Raw genomic sequence first — 16,726 nt, forward strand, 5'->3', positions numbered from 1 at the left:
CTATGTAGGAAAAATCATATACCAGCAAATTAATTTCCACAAATACAAACCCTACCCAGAGATATGTGGCCAATTTAGTGCGCCGGGATCTAATTCTGGATTTCACCCTAATCAAAAAAGATGTAATTAATTAATCAGATAATTCAGTGCCACGCATGGCAGGACACACATCTGTGCAGCAGTAATGGGAGGGAGGGAGGCAGATCAACTTAGCCGTGCAGCACTAGCACTTTCCTGTAGCTGCGTTGTCAACAGTGGTGGAATCCTGAACAGATTTAAAAAAGGTCCAGCACTTGCAGACGCTGTGATAACCGCTCCTCTATTGTATGTTTGCTCTCGGCGTGTGAGAACAGTGCACCGTGTCCATGGGAAGAAAAGATCTGATGCTGTTTGAGGTAACAGAGATGACTTGAGGGAGGCACAGCCTGTACAAGACAAACATAAACTGTGCCACTTCATCTGAAGACAATGGGGGACAGGACACCGAGTGTGCTCTCATCCACATCTCCATTGTCTGCCCATCTCTTTTACTCCTCCTCTGAGCATGGAGCATAAGCGGGGTGAAAGAAAGAGGGGAAAGGGAGGAGGAGGGGGACCAGTGGGGGTGGGGGAGGGGGGGTAGGGGGTAGTGGGGGTCTGGCTGTGTTCTTTCTCCTCTGTCTGTGTGCGAATGCACAGACGGTTCAGTAGTAATTTGATGTGTGTCCCCGGGGACATTTGATGGATTAAAGCTAAGCAGCTCCATTTCGCAGCACCACCTGATCTTCCACTGCCTGTGCCCCATATAAAGGCTGGCGTGATTGCTGATCTCAGCTAGTCTGACAGTCTCTCTCTCCCTCCTCTCTCTGTCTGTCTCCATCTCTTCTCTTCCTCACTGGTCCCTTAAGCCTGCTGCATCACAGGAGCTATCCAGTGCTGAACAGGATCGCTTTTATTTTTTATTTTTTTTATTTTTCCGGGGGAAGCTTGGGGAAATCAGAGAGTATCACACAGCATTGCCGTCAGCCTCGTTCTCCACTGGTTTCCATTTTTTTTCTTATCTTATGTTTTTGACCATATTAACCACAAGGATTACCATCAAGCCAGCTCGGGTTTTGCGCTTCCTCAGAGGGTCTTTCAATTTTTTCTCATGCGTTTTTCTCAGCTCTGTGTGTTTATCCATTGAAACATGCCCCGCTCATTTTTGGTGAAGAAGATCAAGCTTGATGATTTCTCTTCGTCCAATGTGGCCACCTCCAATCATCATCACCACCTGGACGACTCATTCACTTTTGCACGCTCCATCACAGACTCGGTAACCAGCCTTGGGGTTCGTCTCAGTGAAAATGGTGAGTTAACATGCCTCCAGTGTGAGTTGCTCCAGTTAAAGATGTGCTAACACTTGTGCCTGTAAACAGCTCCAGTGCTGATTTCAGCATGCCTGACATTTCTATCCATATGGGTCTTTTTTTCCTCTTTTTGGGGAAGGGGGGTGTTCTTTGACTCAGCTAACAACATCCTTTAAGTGTGTATATTTTAGTGGCATGTTATATACAGCCAGCTGATTTTTTTTTTCTTGCAACAACATCCAAAATAATCCTCTCCAGAGGCACCCCACCCCCATCACAGTGATCCCAGACTTTTGTTTTTTGACTCCAGCGAAGGACAGACACAATTCAGGTCACAGCCACGGATTAGTTTATGTAAATAGGGAACAAAACGTGTGTCTAATCAGGAGAAGCTCCGGTTACGTATTAGTTTGACTGCACCAACCCCTGTGGCTGAACATGGACACATTACTGACGATATCTGGTCATCATGTGGACTAAAAAAATGCATGAATATGAGAGATGAGTATCAGATGATACATTTGTCCTTAGCTGTTATTGTCCTTGAGTTCCCTTCATGGTCCGATCCTCCCTTGCCCCCCTCTCCCCATCCAAATGGAGCATGCACACAGTCTCCCCACCCCCATCGCTCCACTACATCTTTCTCTTCCTTCCGGGCATTTGAAAACTAGCAGGGGTTAGAGTTTCAGCCATGCAGGCCTATTGCCGCCACAAGAGACATCAACACACTGTACAGTTGAGCCAAGAGGGAGGTGGGGAGCTGGGGCTGACAGGGTGGTGAGGGGAAGGAGAAAAAGGAGATAAAAATGCTTGGGGCGGCAATGAGGCTGATCACATGACCGAGGTTGTACAGTAAACATGAAGAAAGGCGCATAACTGCACTGTGGTCACCACTCAGACCGGCCACGCTAAGCTCCGGTCAGAGCTGAGGGGCGACCTTCACTTTCACAGTCTGCTTTAAGCTTGTCGCTTCCATTTTGTGGCCACGTTCAGAGGGCCATATGTGAGCCTTTGTTGTGATTTCTTAAGACGTTTTCACAGTAAGAGGCATCGCAGTCCACGGCTGAATGTTGTTGATGCCCACCTGTTATTTAAACATGCCAGTAACAAGTTGAAATGTCAAGGATCCGGACTAGTGGATTTAACAATTTATTTTGTTTTTGTTGTAGCTGTTTTTTGTGTTGTTTAGTTTTTATTATTTATATTATTATTGTTATTTTTTTTATTTTTTTTTTTTTTACAGAAGAGCCTGAATAGATCTGCTAAACTAAAATAAATGAAGTGGTTCAAGATACATGGATTATACTAATGAAATGATTGTACACATTTATAAACCCTTGCACAGAATCCTATTAAGTCTTCCTGTTGCAGGATGTGCTTCATCATTAATAATACATTTTTTGTTATAAATTTTGTCACTCTATTGTTCTTGAATCTATTGTTTAACACCATGAAAAATGTGTTTTATATGATAAAGAAGAACAATAAAGTCGCGTATTAATGCTGATGTAAACCACTTAATTTGAGCGAAAGAATCATTGTTTCCATGCTGAGGCAAAAGAAAAAATAACGAAGGGTAAAATAAAAGAATTCCCAGCATTCCTAAAACACATAACATCAGCACTTCTGCTGAGCCGGGAGGTTTTCTTTCCCCCTATTGTGGAGACATTTGACTTGAGTGTCTGTCGAACAACAAAGAGGGGTGGCTGAGAGGGTCCATTAATTACATGCTTGCTTTGCATTACAGAAATGAGTCTATGAGCTGCAAAGGCTGATACAGCGAGAGTCCTAAATGATGAGCTTTTTGTCTGACCTTGGGTAATTGAAACCTAGTAAACACCTCTGCTTATAGGGATAGTGCACTGTGAGCTTTGTTGTTAAAAATCTAAACAAAATGAGAGCACATTGTTGAATTCAGAGCAAATACCCTTCAGATAAATTCATGGAAGTAGATAGCGTGACTGTAAAACAGGTGGATTTGGCTCCTGTAATTGTTGGAACAGCAGCAGCAACATTTGTACATTGAAAGAATTGCATTTTAAAAGAAGTACATTATTGTAAAAGAAAATCATGCTTTCTCATGGGCTAACACCATCTGTGTAGTTAAAAACTGTGAAAGCATGTAGTGCAGCATAATAGCGTGCACACAGGCCTGGTGTTTCCCTATCCCAGGGTGTCACAGTCATGTCTTTGACAAAGAGGTTGTGTGAACTGAAACCCTTGGGAATGGAAAGGCTCCAGTAAGAGAGCACTTAAACTGATTTCTTAATGGCTTGTTTCTTAAAAGCACTTGAGCATGCTCGCTGCTGTAGGCAGGTGACCCTCTTCACAAACAAAGCACGTGATGCCATGTCTCACATTATCACCCCTCAAGAAAACTGCGCTCAATAAACTATTATTGTGTTGCAGATACTTGATCTGTTCCTCACATTATTTCTACCTTCTTCAGCATTCAACTCTTCTAACAGCTGCACTATTTTACAGATGATAGCCTATTGATCAGTTCAAAACTTTGAATTTCATTAAAAAGCAGTCAATACCTAATTTCCACCGCTTGCTGCACACAGTGCTAAGGAATGGGGTTTTTTATTTATTTTTTTTGCATTTTGGCACCATTTGCCTCAAGAAAAGAGTTTTGCCATTTTTTGTGTTTGTACTTAAATACTTAGAATACAGAATATAAGCTGAGGCGGTAAAATGTGTTTAGTATGTATTCAGCATCAAATATTGTCAGGATATATCGAGTTCTGTTTGGGTCCATTTAGCTGCCAGCAAGCCTTTTAGCTCCACTGGCAAAGAGCCGCATCAGAGAAAAAGCAAGGACAAGAATCATGCCAACAAAAATATCTCTCAGAAATGCTTTGTACTGTTTTTCATGCTTTGTACTGTTGGGGACACTTAAATCACTGATGGATGCCTGTGATTTGCTGCCTCATGTTTAAATCTGCCTAAAGAAGTAGAAGCAGATCCTGCATGACATGTAGTAGAAAGACAAGTAAGCTCATGTGGTTCAGAATGTGCATTTGTTTATAGGGGGAGAAAACTTAAGATATTTAAAAAAAAAAGAGCGAGGAAAACCTTGTGAAAATAAGGAGAAATAATGTTAAAAGTGAACACTGAAACCTGATTCTGTGTGTTGCACTTGTAATGCTGGCACCTTCAGAGAAAGGATGTCTAATCAATGACCTTACATTATTGAAGAGGGTCTATACTTTGCATCTTCCTACACAGGAAACTTCCTTTATGAGATATTATTGAGTACTCGTAAACAGTGTAAATGGCAACCTTCATGAGCTCCTCTGAGCCCGTCACGTTTCCATGTATTTTTAAAGTGCATGAAATTTATGTTTAAAAAATAAGCATTTAGAAATGTGCTGACACTCTCCTTTTCACTATTTTAGATGGAGTTAAACATACATTTGAATAGAATCAAACATACAATAGTCAGCATACCCCTCAGCATGCTCATCACAACCTCTAGCCAACCATTTTTTCATGTGTCTCTCCCAGGATACATCCAGGATTACATCACGCCAACCGTATACCAGGGGGAGAAGAAGATGGAGCATAAGTTGGCTTCACCGGTGTCAGACCCCCTGTACACCCAGGTGAACAGCGGGGGGGAATACTGCGACCCCGACCTGAAGCACCCCGACAGTCCCCAGTCAGGCATGACCGCGAGCGGCTTCTACAGTGGTGAATCGGAGGCCCTGGCCGAGGGTTACACCATGGATGCCTTCTTCATCTCTGACGGCCGCTCGAGGCGGAAGGGGGATGGGGACAGTCGCGGGGGAGGCTCGAGGAGCAGCAGTGCGAACGGTGGGGCTCAGGAGAGGGCGGCCGGCTTGCCTCGCCACACCTGCAACGAGTGCGGCAAGACGTACGCCACCTCCTCCAACCTCAGCAGACACAAGCAGACGCACCGCAGCCTAGACAGCAAGATGGCCCGCAAGTGTCCCACCTGTAATAAAGTGTACGTGTCCATGCCGGCGTTGGCCATGCACATCCTCACCCACGACCTCAAGCACAAATGCGACGTGTGCAGCAAGGCCTTTAGCCGGCCGTGGCTGCTGCAAGGGCATATGCGCTCACACACAGGAGAGAAGCCCTTTGCCTGTGCCCATTGTGGCAAAGCCTTTGCTGACCGTTCAAACCTCCGCGCCCACATGCAAACACACTCTGCCTTCAAGCACTACAGATGCAAGCGTTGCAATAAGACCTTCGCTCTCAAGTCCTACCTGAACAAGCACTATGAGTCAGCTTGCTTCAAGGGCTCTGCAGATGAAGATGACTCTGGATCAGAAAACTAACCACATGGAAGAAGCTAAATTTGAACCCCTGTTGTAGGTTCACAACCAATAACCCTGTTCACTCTGCCCTCCATGCCTTTTTTCTTCCCTTTTTTTAGAAAGCAATATTTTCACTGAGATTACGTGAAGAAACTCTAATGATTATGGCAAAGACAATTTCAAAAGATGCTGGATTTTTTTCCCTGCACAGTAGCTAATCATCCACAGAAACATACAATCAAACAAACTTCCCCAAAATAGAGACTGTAGATGATAGTTGTTCACCGTTCAGCAACATGTGCTCACACACACGTGGGAGCATGTACACACACTGACACACATTCAAAAACTCAGACATGCACACGTGAACCCACACTCACACACAGACACGCTCATGTATGCACATGCACACAAACACACACACACACACACACAATTATATATGAGGCCTGGCATGTGAATTTTTATCAATGACTATAATGATATTGATATCAATAGTAATAATATTTAGATTCCTGATATTTTATAGGAAATAGTAATGAGAAAAAAGAAAAAAAAACATAAAAAAGGACTAACAGTGTTCTTTTGTTTTTTAGAGACAAAATGACCTCTTGTATTTTTATGCTGCTTTTTATTTGCTAAGAATTGAATTCTTTTGCAACTGCCAACATGAAGTTTTTATGAAAATGTGAACTATGACAGTATTTGCAAAAAAAAGGGAGATCATTTTAAAAGGTAAAAAGACAAACCCCTTTTTTTCCACACCAATGTTTTAATTCAACGGATGTTATTTTTCTATTTGATTTTTCTAAACTTATTTTTTTGTGCTTGTTATCCCTTGTTGATTGAAAAAAATCTTTGTAACTGTGGGTACTTAAAAAAAAGCAAATTTTAAATAAGCTATAAAATATCATAAGTCATTCAATTAAATTCTGCAAGAGCAGTGATTTTAAGATTTTGGCCTGTTGAACAGGTTATCACTCACTCCGTCTGATTAAATGCGTAGTCTCACCCTGATGTACAGATTTGGACAAAACACTGAGAGCATGACCAAATGATCCAAGAAGTGCCGTGTGTGGTTGACTCATCTATAGCAATGAAAACTCGTTGTTCTTCCTCCACCATGGTGGCTTGCATAAACTCTGCTGCCTTTATGGTGCATCGTACAGTCTTAACAAGCAATCTTCACCCAGTATTTGAGGTGCACCCCCTCCACCAGTATTACCTCAGAGTGAAGGTATGGACTGACACACCCTCAGTTACAAAGTGACAGCCAAATTTTTGTGTTTGTCTGTTTTATATGTCGCTAAAAGCTCTGCCCATGGTTTAGATGCATACCATCTATTTATCATGTAAATACTTTATTTATCTTCCTATTTATCTATTTATTTATTAATTCACCTTATTTTTGTGTATTTATTGAAGACTCACCTATTTATCATGTATTTATTTATTGTTTATGATTTCAAAAAGAACATCCATTGATCTGGTAAGATGCTGCTGATCTTCAAAGAAAATGTTTATATGCATGAAACTGTAGAGAGTCCACGGGACTTAGTTTTTAAAGAGGAACAATGTACAGTACCAGTGCTAGAACACTTCCAGCGAATGAATGCAGATTTGTTTTTAGTTTTGTGGCAATAACCTGACTGACAAAGCAAATGACATGTAAAACAATCAGCTGTTCTGTTTACGGTCAACTTAGGGCAATAAAAAGAAACAATGATAACAAAACACAAACAAACTCCTTATCTTGCTGTTTTCCCAAAAGCCCACTTCTCCCCTTAACTGGAATATCGTTTACTTTTTTTGGCCCCTTTCTTTATTCAAATTTAAGGCAATAACTAATTCCCAGAAATAGTCTACGCTAATGTTGGATGTACCCGGAAAAATGTAAAATTGAAAGTCTAGTTAGCTCCAAAGTTGCAGACGTGTAAAAGCAATAACGGTGGTGAAAGCAACCATGACCATAAAACAATACAAGAGTTAACTTGCCTGGAAAAAGGCTGCTATTCCTTAAATTTAACAGAATCCCAAGATAATAAATCTCATTTACCCCCCCCGAAATAATAAAAGATTTAAATTCAGTCAAATTCACAACTCATCTCTAATACATGAGACGCAAGAGTCCCCCCTCTGAGATGATGGGTTTGTTTTATCTTAACTTGCATGAAAGAAATAATGTAGATGTGAATTGCCTTGGTAGAGAAAGTTTTCAAGCCTGCTGTAATAGATTGATGCGCAGTAATGCACTTCCAACTCCCACTTCCTTTGTCCCACATTACTCCCCCTCCTCCTCATCACCCATCCTCATCCTGTCCCAACTGCCTCTAAACAGACGCAGCAAGGATGAAATGCACTGAAGTGGGATTGGTGGAGGGTGGTGGAGTGTGGGAGGATAACAGGTGTTTGTAGACAGACTGCAGATAGGGAGCGTAATTGAGTCGGTGAGCGACCTCCAAGGGGAAGGTCAAGCACCAGCAGGCAAATGCACTGTCAGCTATTTGCATATTCCAAATTGATGGCACCATCAAAGTAATGCTGAGCTCACAGTGAAAAGCAGGAAAAAAAAGCAAAACAAAAAGAAGAAAAGAAAGAAAATCACTAAAGTGAGGAGAAAATTGAGCAAAAAAGGAGCTTCTGCTTTGTTTGTTAATCTTCTCCTCTCCGTTTCCCCATCATTCTGTCTAAAGCTGCAGCTGAATCACTGCATGAGAGCGTCCAAACCACCTGTCCCTTGATTAGCTTGCAAAACACGCAGACTGCCACGTCGCTGTCTCATTACACAAAAGCAGAAATCATCTCCGAAAGATTCTTATATACGTTTACTATTTCATGCATCTTCAAAATCTGGGGGCTATGTTTTAATGTGTCGGATAATGGCACTGAAATCATTAAAAATATCACCTAGAAATGTACAGTTTCTCGAGGCTTGTAACTAAAACTGGCAGTATTAACGATCTTCCCCTGAGAAAATACTAATTACTGGGATGGAGGCACAATTTGAACGCAAACTCTTGCATTTGGATAGAGGGAAACATTGTTCCTCTTTGATGATTTTGTAAATATATTTGTAAATACATCACAGCAATAATATGACAATGCATGTAGACATTTAATTGCTCTTTTTCTATTAATGTTGTCTTTTTTTCTATTAAAAAAGACAAATACAGGTACTAATTGCAGTCTGGGTGGCCATGTGAATCAGGGAGTGTCTTGATTAAGAAGCTGTTATAAGTTAAAACGCAAACTTCCAACTCTGTGTATTCTCAAAGATTTGATCATGTTCTGTATGATTCCTCTGTTCCTCTTTTTATTTATGTGCCCAGCTTGGCTGCACAATGAAAAAGTGCCAAAAAGTATGATTTCCATGACAAAAGCCTTCAACATATGGTTGGCTGCTTGAAACCTTCCATATGGTCCTCAAAGAAAAAAAACACTGATTAAGATTTTCTCACTTCCTTTCTCATTCTCTTTCTCTTTCTTTATCTCTCTCTCTCTCTTTCTCTCTGTTGCAGCTGAGTATGAAGAAATTTAAGCCATGATTGCTGAGGGGTGTTTTGATTTATCTCGTTCTGCTAAAATTACTAATGACAACAATAGCAATGACATTAACATTAATAAAAAACAATAGCACAAGTAACCTACAAGTCCATTTGTATTTCTTTCAGAACTGTGATATTTGACCATGTTTTCTATTGTTTTTCAATTTGATCCCTGAGAAAACACACCCGCACATCCTGTGGGTGATCACACTACGAAAATAGCAAGTCTGCTTTCTGCTTGGAATAACCATAGTCAACATTTAAACAGTGAGTAATTATACTTTGCCGTCAGCTGACACCTCTTTTGCCAATGTTTGTGGGAATTCAGAAGCTTTACTGTCAATTTCCTGACTTTTAATTTCACTGCTCTGGGACAAAAAAGAAAAAAAAAGCCAATATCCGTAGGTTTTCACAGCAACTAAGAGCAGTAATGGTCAGAGGACCTGACAAGACCAATATAGCTTTGAATAAGAGTTCTTGAGATGTAGACGTTCACAAAAGCAGAGGCATCTGTTCCACCACTATTAAGCCCTTCCTGGTCATTAAATTTTAATGGAACATTGATTTTATGCTGGAACTACCCTTCCTGACTGACTCAAAAGCCAGAGAAAAATATGGAACAAAATAAAAATGAATCATGACAGCGGACAGGGATTATTATTCTGGGGCTTTTCTTGATTGGTTTCCAGGGAATATACAACACTTGGATTCAATCGCTTGTGTCCTTCAGTGTCCTCCAGCAGCACAGCAGCAGTATAATGAGACAGCAGGCAGAGCAGAGCAGGGACACTGCACTGCACAGCCCTCTCTTCTGCGTGGGGAAACAGCGAGTGACCTTACTGTCGCTTCCACACTTGTTTTGCTGCTAAAGTCAAACAAAATAACTTGTCGCTTCTGTTCTTATATTTTGACTGAAGCAGCCAAGTGTTGATTCGAGAGTACAGAAATGCAGCGCTGCAGCTACAGGATGTTGCAGAACGCTAACACATCAGCATTCATGTGAAGTACTCACTCCAACTTTACCCCAGCAGATGTTGTCCCTTATCAGATTTTATGATGAAAGTAAATAACTGATTTCATTACATGGCAATGGACTGTAAAATGGGGACCCATGGAATCCAATTACATCACCCGTGGGTGTGCTGTGTGTGTATAAACAATCAGCACGGGGAGGCAGCTAAGGCGACCGTGGCCCTGCATACATTATGCTTGCAACACTCATACACAGCAGCCGACGCCTCCCACCGCCACTCACACTCGAAGCACATCAGGTAAATGATCAAAAACAACCTGCAAAATTGAACGCACTACACCCGCACTTCAAAGATATTGACTTGAGAACACCATCTTCTTCTGAGTGACTTTGAGGGGAAAAAAATATCTTCAAGTGCCTACTGTTGTGGTGGGGTGAGGGGTTACCACAAGGTTCCTGCATAAATATATAGAGCAGAAGTCGCAGCTATTTAACCCCCCAGATTGAAGAGTACTTTGGATTATGATGCTATTTAGGGACAGGCAGTGTATTAGCATTATATGAGTTTATTAAGCATCTAGTTGAAGCTGGAATTTTAATAGTTAGTAGCTTGGTTTGTATATTTTCATGTTAAACTGCTTAAGACAGTTGGCAAGATATATTTTACAAATTCATAGAGAAAATATTTCAATATTTACTGACATTTCACCAAGTACCACATTTGATGTGCATTAACCAAATAATAACTGCATATGCGTCTGCATATAAAATATGAGTCAACATTAATTGTTACAATGCAAAAAAAAAAAAAATCCAGGCTGTGAAAGATTACTATTTAATTGTATTATTTTATTTGTTTGTGTTAAATTTATTAGCAATTTGGATATATCTTTGAGGCTGTGAACAGAAGGTTTTGAAATAATCATCTGAATTTATGATGCAAAGTTTATTGCTGTTTTCTGCTTTTTCTTTCCTGGCCATTGCAACACTGCCATTTCACGGACAATAGTCTTCAGATTTTTTGTCAGGGACAATGTTAACTTGTTTTTCAATTTATTTATTTATGTATTTGCTGTTTTGAGCAGTAAAGCTAAAACAATCAGAGGAAAAATCAATCAATCAAGAGCACATTCATATACAAAAATTAACCTTCAGGTGTTCAATCTTTGATCCTTAACCCTGAATCCTAGAAAAATATCTACTTGAATATTTGTATATAAATCTTAACGTGATTATTGGAAGATTTCGGCGACTGGTTTAAAAAAATTATAATAATAGATTTATCTGCTTGGGCTCTCCTCTTTGAAGTACAAATCAATCTGTAGTGGCAGCATTAAAAACAGAACATCATGGATGTTTATGTCCAAATAAAAAATCAGTCTTACAGAAGCTGGTGTAATTCAGCTGCTCACAAGTGACACAATCAACAAGTTATTTATTTTCAAATATTGAATAAACTATCTATTCTTGTGCCAACTCTCTTCCAATTGGTGCTCCACCTCGCTGACCCTTCTCATACATGTGGCGCCATCTGTTGGCTGAACTACAACCGTCAGTTCCAGTACAACAACAAAAACAGCTATACTGATGACAATGCCAAAAGTTAACCTTCATAACTCAGTTGAGTCAGGACTTGTGCTTTTCTTTTTTCAGCCAGTAACCATTCTGCATGCAAACTTCACAAAATCACAAAACAAGAGATTTAAATAATGATAATAATAGTGCATTTTATTCATAAGCGCCTTTCATGAAACCCAAGGACACTTTAAAACAATGAATACAATCAGCATATAATAAAAGAAATGAACAACAGTGTAGTTGGACTTAAAGTGAGTAGGCACTCTTAAACTGGTGAGTCTGGAGTCTGGATTTGAAGATGGGAAGAGAGTCAATATTTCAGATGTCAGGCGGTGAGAAGTTCCAGAGTTTGGGAGCAGAGAAGCTGAAAGCTCTGCTGCCCACGGTGCTGAGGCAGGCAGAGGGGACAGGGAGATGGATGGAGGAGGAGGAGGATCTGAGGGAGCGGGCTGGAGTGGCCGTGTGAAGGAGGTCAGACAGATAAGGTGGTGCAAGGTTATGGATGGCTTTGAAGGTGAACAGGAGGAGTTTGTAATTAATTATTTGGCAGACTGGTGGCCAGTGGAGCTGCTCCAGGATGTGATGTGGTGGAATGATGGGGTTCCCGTTATGATCCGGGCAGCAGGTTATGGACCAGTTGGAGCTTGTGGAGAGACTTCTCGGGGAGACCAAAGAGGAGAGAGTTGCGGGAGGTGACAAGACAGCGGACAAGGATGGAGGGTTTGTGGACATTGAGGGAGGGGCAGAGTCGGTTTATGTTACCAAGGTGGAAGAAAACAGACCGGCTACTGCTGTTTATATGGGAATGACATGACAGTGTGCTACCAATGATATCCAGACTCTTATCCTGAGGGGAGGGGGAGACTGAGGAACGGTAAGGGAGAAGCTGTCGAATTTGGATAATGATGTTTTATGCCAATAAAGCGGAGCTCAGTTTTTTCACTGCTTACTTTCAAGAAGTTTGAATATTTTGAATAAGCAGGAGGTGAAGGAGGACAGTGGGAGTATGGAGTCTTGTTCACTGGAAAGATAGAGCTGGATGTCGTCGGCGAAGCAGTGTAATGGATATTGAATTAGCTAAAAATATTGAAGAGGGGGAGCAGATAGTTGATGAAGAGGAGGGGCCCCAGGACAGACCTCTGGTGCACACCTGTAGTGACTGGAGAGGTGTTGGATCTGAAAGATTTAAGCTATATGAATTGAAAGCAGCCTGTGATAAGAATGAAACCAGTGGAGGGGGGATGATGCTAATGGATGAGACTATTGAGGAGGATGGAGTGTGACATGGTGTCAAAGGCCAGACTGAGGTCAAGGAGGATGAGGATGGAGAGTAGGTCAGAGTCAGCTGCAGTGAGGAGATTGTTTGTGATTGTTAGGAGGGAGGTTTCGGCACTATGACGGGAGCAGACACCAGACAGGAAAGACTGATACAAGGAGTTCAGAGGTAGGTGAAAGTGTAATGGGAGGCAACAGTTTTTTTGAGGATTTTGGAAATGAGGGGTAGGTTAGAGATGCGATTGAGGTTGTTGTAGTTGTTGGGATCTGAGCCAGATTATCTGAGGAGTCTAGTTTAACCACAGACTGTATAATAAAAACTGGACAACCCCCCCCTGTGACGAGTCCTATAGTCCTATGTCACAAATGGGTGGAACTAGCAGACCTGGAAACCAGCTGGGGCAAACCCACCTTATTTCAATCAAAGTTTGCTATTTTATCTTGGCCGTCTTAGATTATGCTAACTAATGAGGCTAATTCATTTCATTTTACATTAACTCTGAACAAGTGCATCCAAATGCCCTCATATGAAATGTTGACAACGACATCCGAAATGAGTGCTGCCAGAGCTGAAACGAAGACTAACAGAGTTAGGCCCCGTTTACACGGGGCAAAAACGGAGGCGTTTTCATGCGTTTTGGCCGTTCGTTTACACGAAAACGGAGGTCAAAGCCCCCAAAAACGGTCATTTCTGAAAACTCCGGCCAAAGTGGAGATTTTCAAAAACTCTGTTTTCACGTTTGCGTCTAAACAGAGAAAACGGAGGAAAACGGAGATTTACGTCACATTATGCGACAGAAACGTCACCAGCGTCATGAGTGCGACCTGTGTTTACAATTTGTTTGGCCACCGTCAATATTTTCTTTTATTTTACCTGTTTTAAATTCTCTCAGACTCTCGTTCCGTCTTGGAAGTAAAGCCTGAATTATGGTCCCGCGTTAAATCGACGCAGAGCCTACGGCGTAAGGTACGCGGCGATGCGCGCCGTACGGTGTGCGTCGCCGCGTACCCTACGCCGTAGGCTCTGCGTTGGTGTAACGCGGAACCATAAATCAGCCTTAACTGGAAGTTACACGTGTCATTTGTTGATGTTTTTTCCAGGATTCTGATTGGCTGGCATGACGTTAACAGCGTTTTCATGCGGGTCCGTGTAAACGAGGATATTTTTGAAAACGTAGAGGGGAAAATATCCGTTTTTGTAAATACCCGGCTACGTGTAAACGTGGCCTTAGTTATGGGCTGATTAACTGCCGGTCCCAGCAGACCTTTCCTTGAAAGGCCCCAAGCTGATCTGCTCTAGCCCCTGGAGGAGCTACAGAGCTACCAACAACATTCACAGTGGGAGCTCCCGTTTCAAACATCATTTCAGTAGCATGACTGCTGCACTAAGCTTTGTTCAGACCCTCCCAGAATAATCCACAGCCAGACATATTCACTTCAAAATATGACTGTCAATTTTACCTGGTGTGCCCCCAAAAAAGCCACGCTCAGTACGGTTGTTGTGGACGTAATATCTAGCTGTGGAGATCAAAAGTGTATTTTTATTGTTTATTTTTAACCAGGTTGTAAATATGTATTGCTGCAAAGTTGGACATTTTAACATGGGGGTTTATGGAGATTGACTCACTTTTGGACCCAGGCCCTAGTGGCCAATCAAGGAACTGCAACTTTTCTTAGTTTTTGCTTTAGCTTGAACTCGGATTCTGTAATGGTGGTGCTTGGGTTTAACCTGTCAGAACCAACCAACGGAAACTGCCCCTTTAAGAGCTAACAGTTTGTCTTTTCACATTCTGCATCACAGAAGAGATGCTCATTAAAAGTGCCTCCATTCCTCACTGTTTCATCAAGTGAGACTGCCAAGCTCTTTAACTCAGTGTTCTTGATGTTTGTGCTGTTTGTGTAAAACCCATCTGTTTCCTCGCCTCTCTGTTGGCAGAGGGTCCACCTCATCCGTATGCTTCTCTTTTTGAAGTCATGTCAAAATCTCATTTTTATGCATCTAAGATATCCAACTTGTCATCAGCGCTCAAGCAAAAGTCAAGGAGGGCACTCCTTAAATAGCTCCTTTTTTCCTTCGTATACAATGCAAGCAGTAACAAGGACACCAAAGAATTTGGAGCCTAGAGGTTTTACCATTTGCAGAGCGGCAATCATTAACTGATCACCTGACCGGCATAAAATTAATCAGCACTCTTTTCATGATCCAATAATAACTTACCATGTTCATAAATAAAAATTATTTTTAATTTCCTTTGTCACATACAGTATATTTAACAAAATTTCAATGGCATTTTTCACAATGTCATTTTTTCTTTGCCAAACATTATAACTAAATCAAACAAACAAAGAACCGGCTAATTAACAGTTCATTTAACTCATTTTCATAATTTTCATTTGGTATCCTAAGTATTTGCTTTGCATTATTTCAACAATCCTCCTGTGGCTTTTTAAAATAATATTTAAACTTGAACTGCTGAAAAAAACATGCATTTGTGTTACTGGTTTTGAGGCTACAGTAGGTTAATGAACCGAACTACATAAATTAATTAATTGATAAATAAATAAATAAATGGACTGCTGCCTAATCCAGTCCTAAATAACCTCACTCCAAAGCCCCCCCCCCATATGGATTAAATACGGTGAGCATTTCATTTCATGGCAGGGAAAGATCATTAAAGAGAAATCTCAATCAGGGCTGCTGTAGAAGAATGAGAAAGCGAAGGAAATAATTTCGTAGATTTGAGCAGCAAGTGCCATCGGTGAATATTCAACATCACTGCACAAATCGGTCACACAGCAACATCCACTGTTGCTAAATCAAATTATGATTTCATACATCCCACCCGTCAGAAAGCTGTAGTTTGAAGACTGGGAATTGGCAACAGAATAATTATCACTTTAAAAGCATGTCAACGCGTGGAGGGGAAAAGAAGGAGAGAAGGCATAAATAAATATAGCTCTCCTCACTGTCGAGAAGCTGGCAGGTAATTTCTCCAGCTGCTCTAAGTGTGACAATCCCATGGGGACTGAAATCTAATATTAACAGCAAGCCATTATGTGAGAACTGTTCTTCCATGACCTGCCACTGTACCTGTGTGACTAACTCAATCTGAGTAATTGAGATATGTTAGTAACTAGAATACAGTCCTGCTGTGACAGCTGAGGGTCATATGGAGTGTGGTGGGACTCCAAACACCTCAAAAACTGCAGCTGATTTGCATGTCTATATGCTTTGAATGACAGGGTCACTTTGTATCATGTGATGCCAGTTTCATTTGGTTTTTGATGAGGTGCCTTTTAAATGACAGCAAAGCAGCAACTTGAATATGTTATATAAGAGCACGCACCTACAGGCCATATGTTACCGTATTCATACACCATCATGTAGCTAACCTGACAGAAACACGTCATGAAGCCATTGTCAGCATATATAACTACTTTTTTTTCTTACTGTTTTAATTTTTTTAATACTATCTCAGCGGAATTGCTCCTCAGATCACAAGGTAAAAATCGTGAGGCTGTTTTCAAAGCTAAACTGTGTTTAGATAAGATTTTTGCTGTAACACTTGACAACATGGCCAAAAAGTTGATCATATTAACGGATTGAATAACTATAACATTTGCTTCACTTAATTCTAGAAGTGCATATGCTATTCTGATATCACTGTTAATGATTACATATTATATATAGACCTCCTTCATGTTGCAAGTGATCCCCTTGTGACCAATTAATCAACA

The 16,726-nt window shown here is 41.1% G+C and overlaps 1 protein-coding gene across 1 annotated transcript; it reads left to right on the plus strand.

Moving 5' to 3' along the window:
* Nucleotides 1–725: 725 nt before the first annotated feature.
* scrt2 (scratch family zinc finger 2) lies at nt 726–9,249 on the plus strand. The gene is made up of 2 exons (XM_061735299.1): nt 726–1,328; nt 4,839–9,249. Exons 1-2 carry the CDS (start codon nt 1,169–1,171, stop codon nt 5,636–5,638), a joined length of 960 nt encoding a protein of 319 aa, XP_061591283.1. The 5' UTR covers nt 726–1,168; the 3' UTR covers nt 5,639–9,249.
* The last annotated feature ends 7,477 nt before the right edge of the window (nt 9,250–16,726 follow it).

This window comes from Cololabis saira, chromosome 12, assembly GCF_033807715.1.
Source record: "Cololabis saira isolate AMF1-May2022 chromosome 12, fColSai1.1, whole genome shotgun sequence".
In the NCBI taxonomy this organism is placed as follows: domain Eukaryota; kingdom Metazoa; phylum Chordata; class Actinopteri; order Beloniformes; family Belonidae; genus Cololabis; species Cololabis saira.

Excerpts from the sequence above, each read along its gene's own strand:
- scrt2 (XM_061735299.1), top strand. The coding sequence starts at position 1,169 with ATGCCCCGCTCATTTTTGGTGAAGAAGATCAAGCTTGATGATTTCTCT. Across the intron at positions 1,329-4,838 it reads GGTTCGTCTCAGTGAAAATG|GATACATCCAGGATTACATC; the intron begins GTGAGTTAACAT and ends TGTCTCTCCCAG.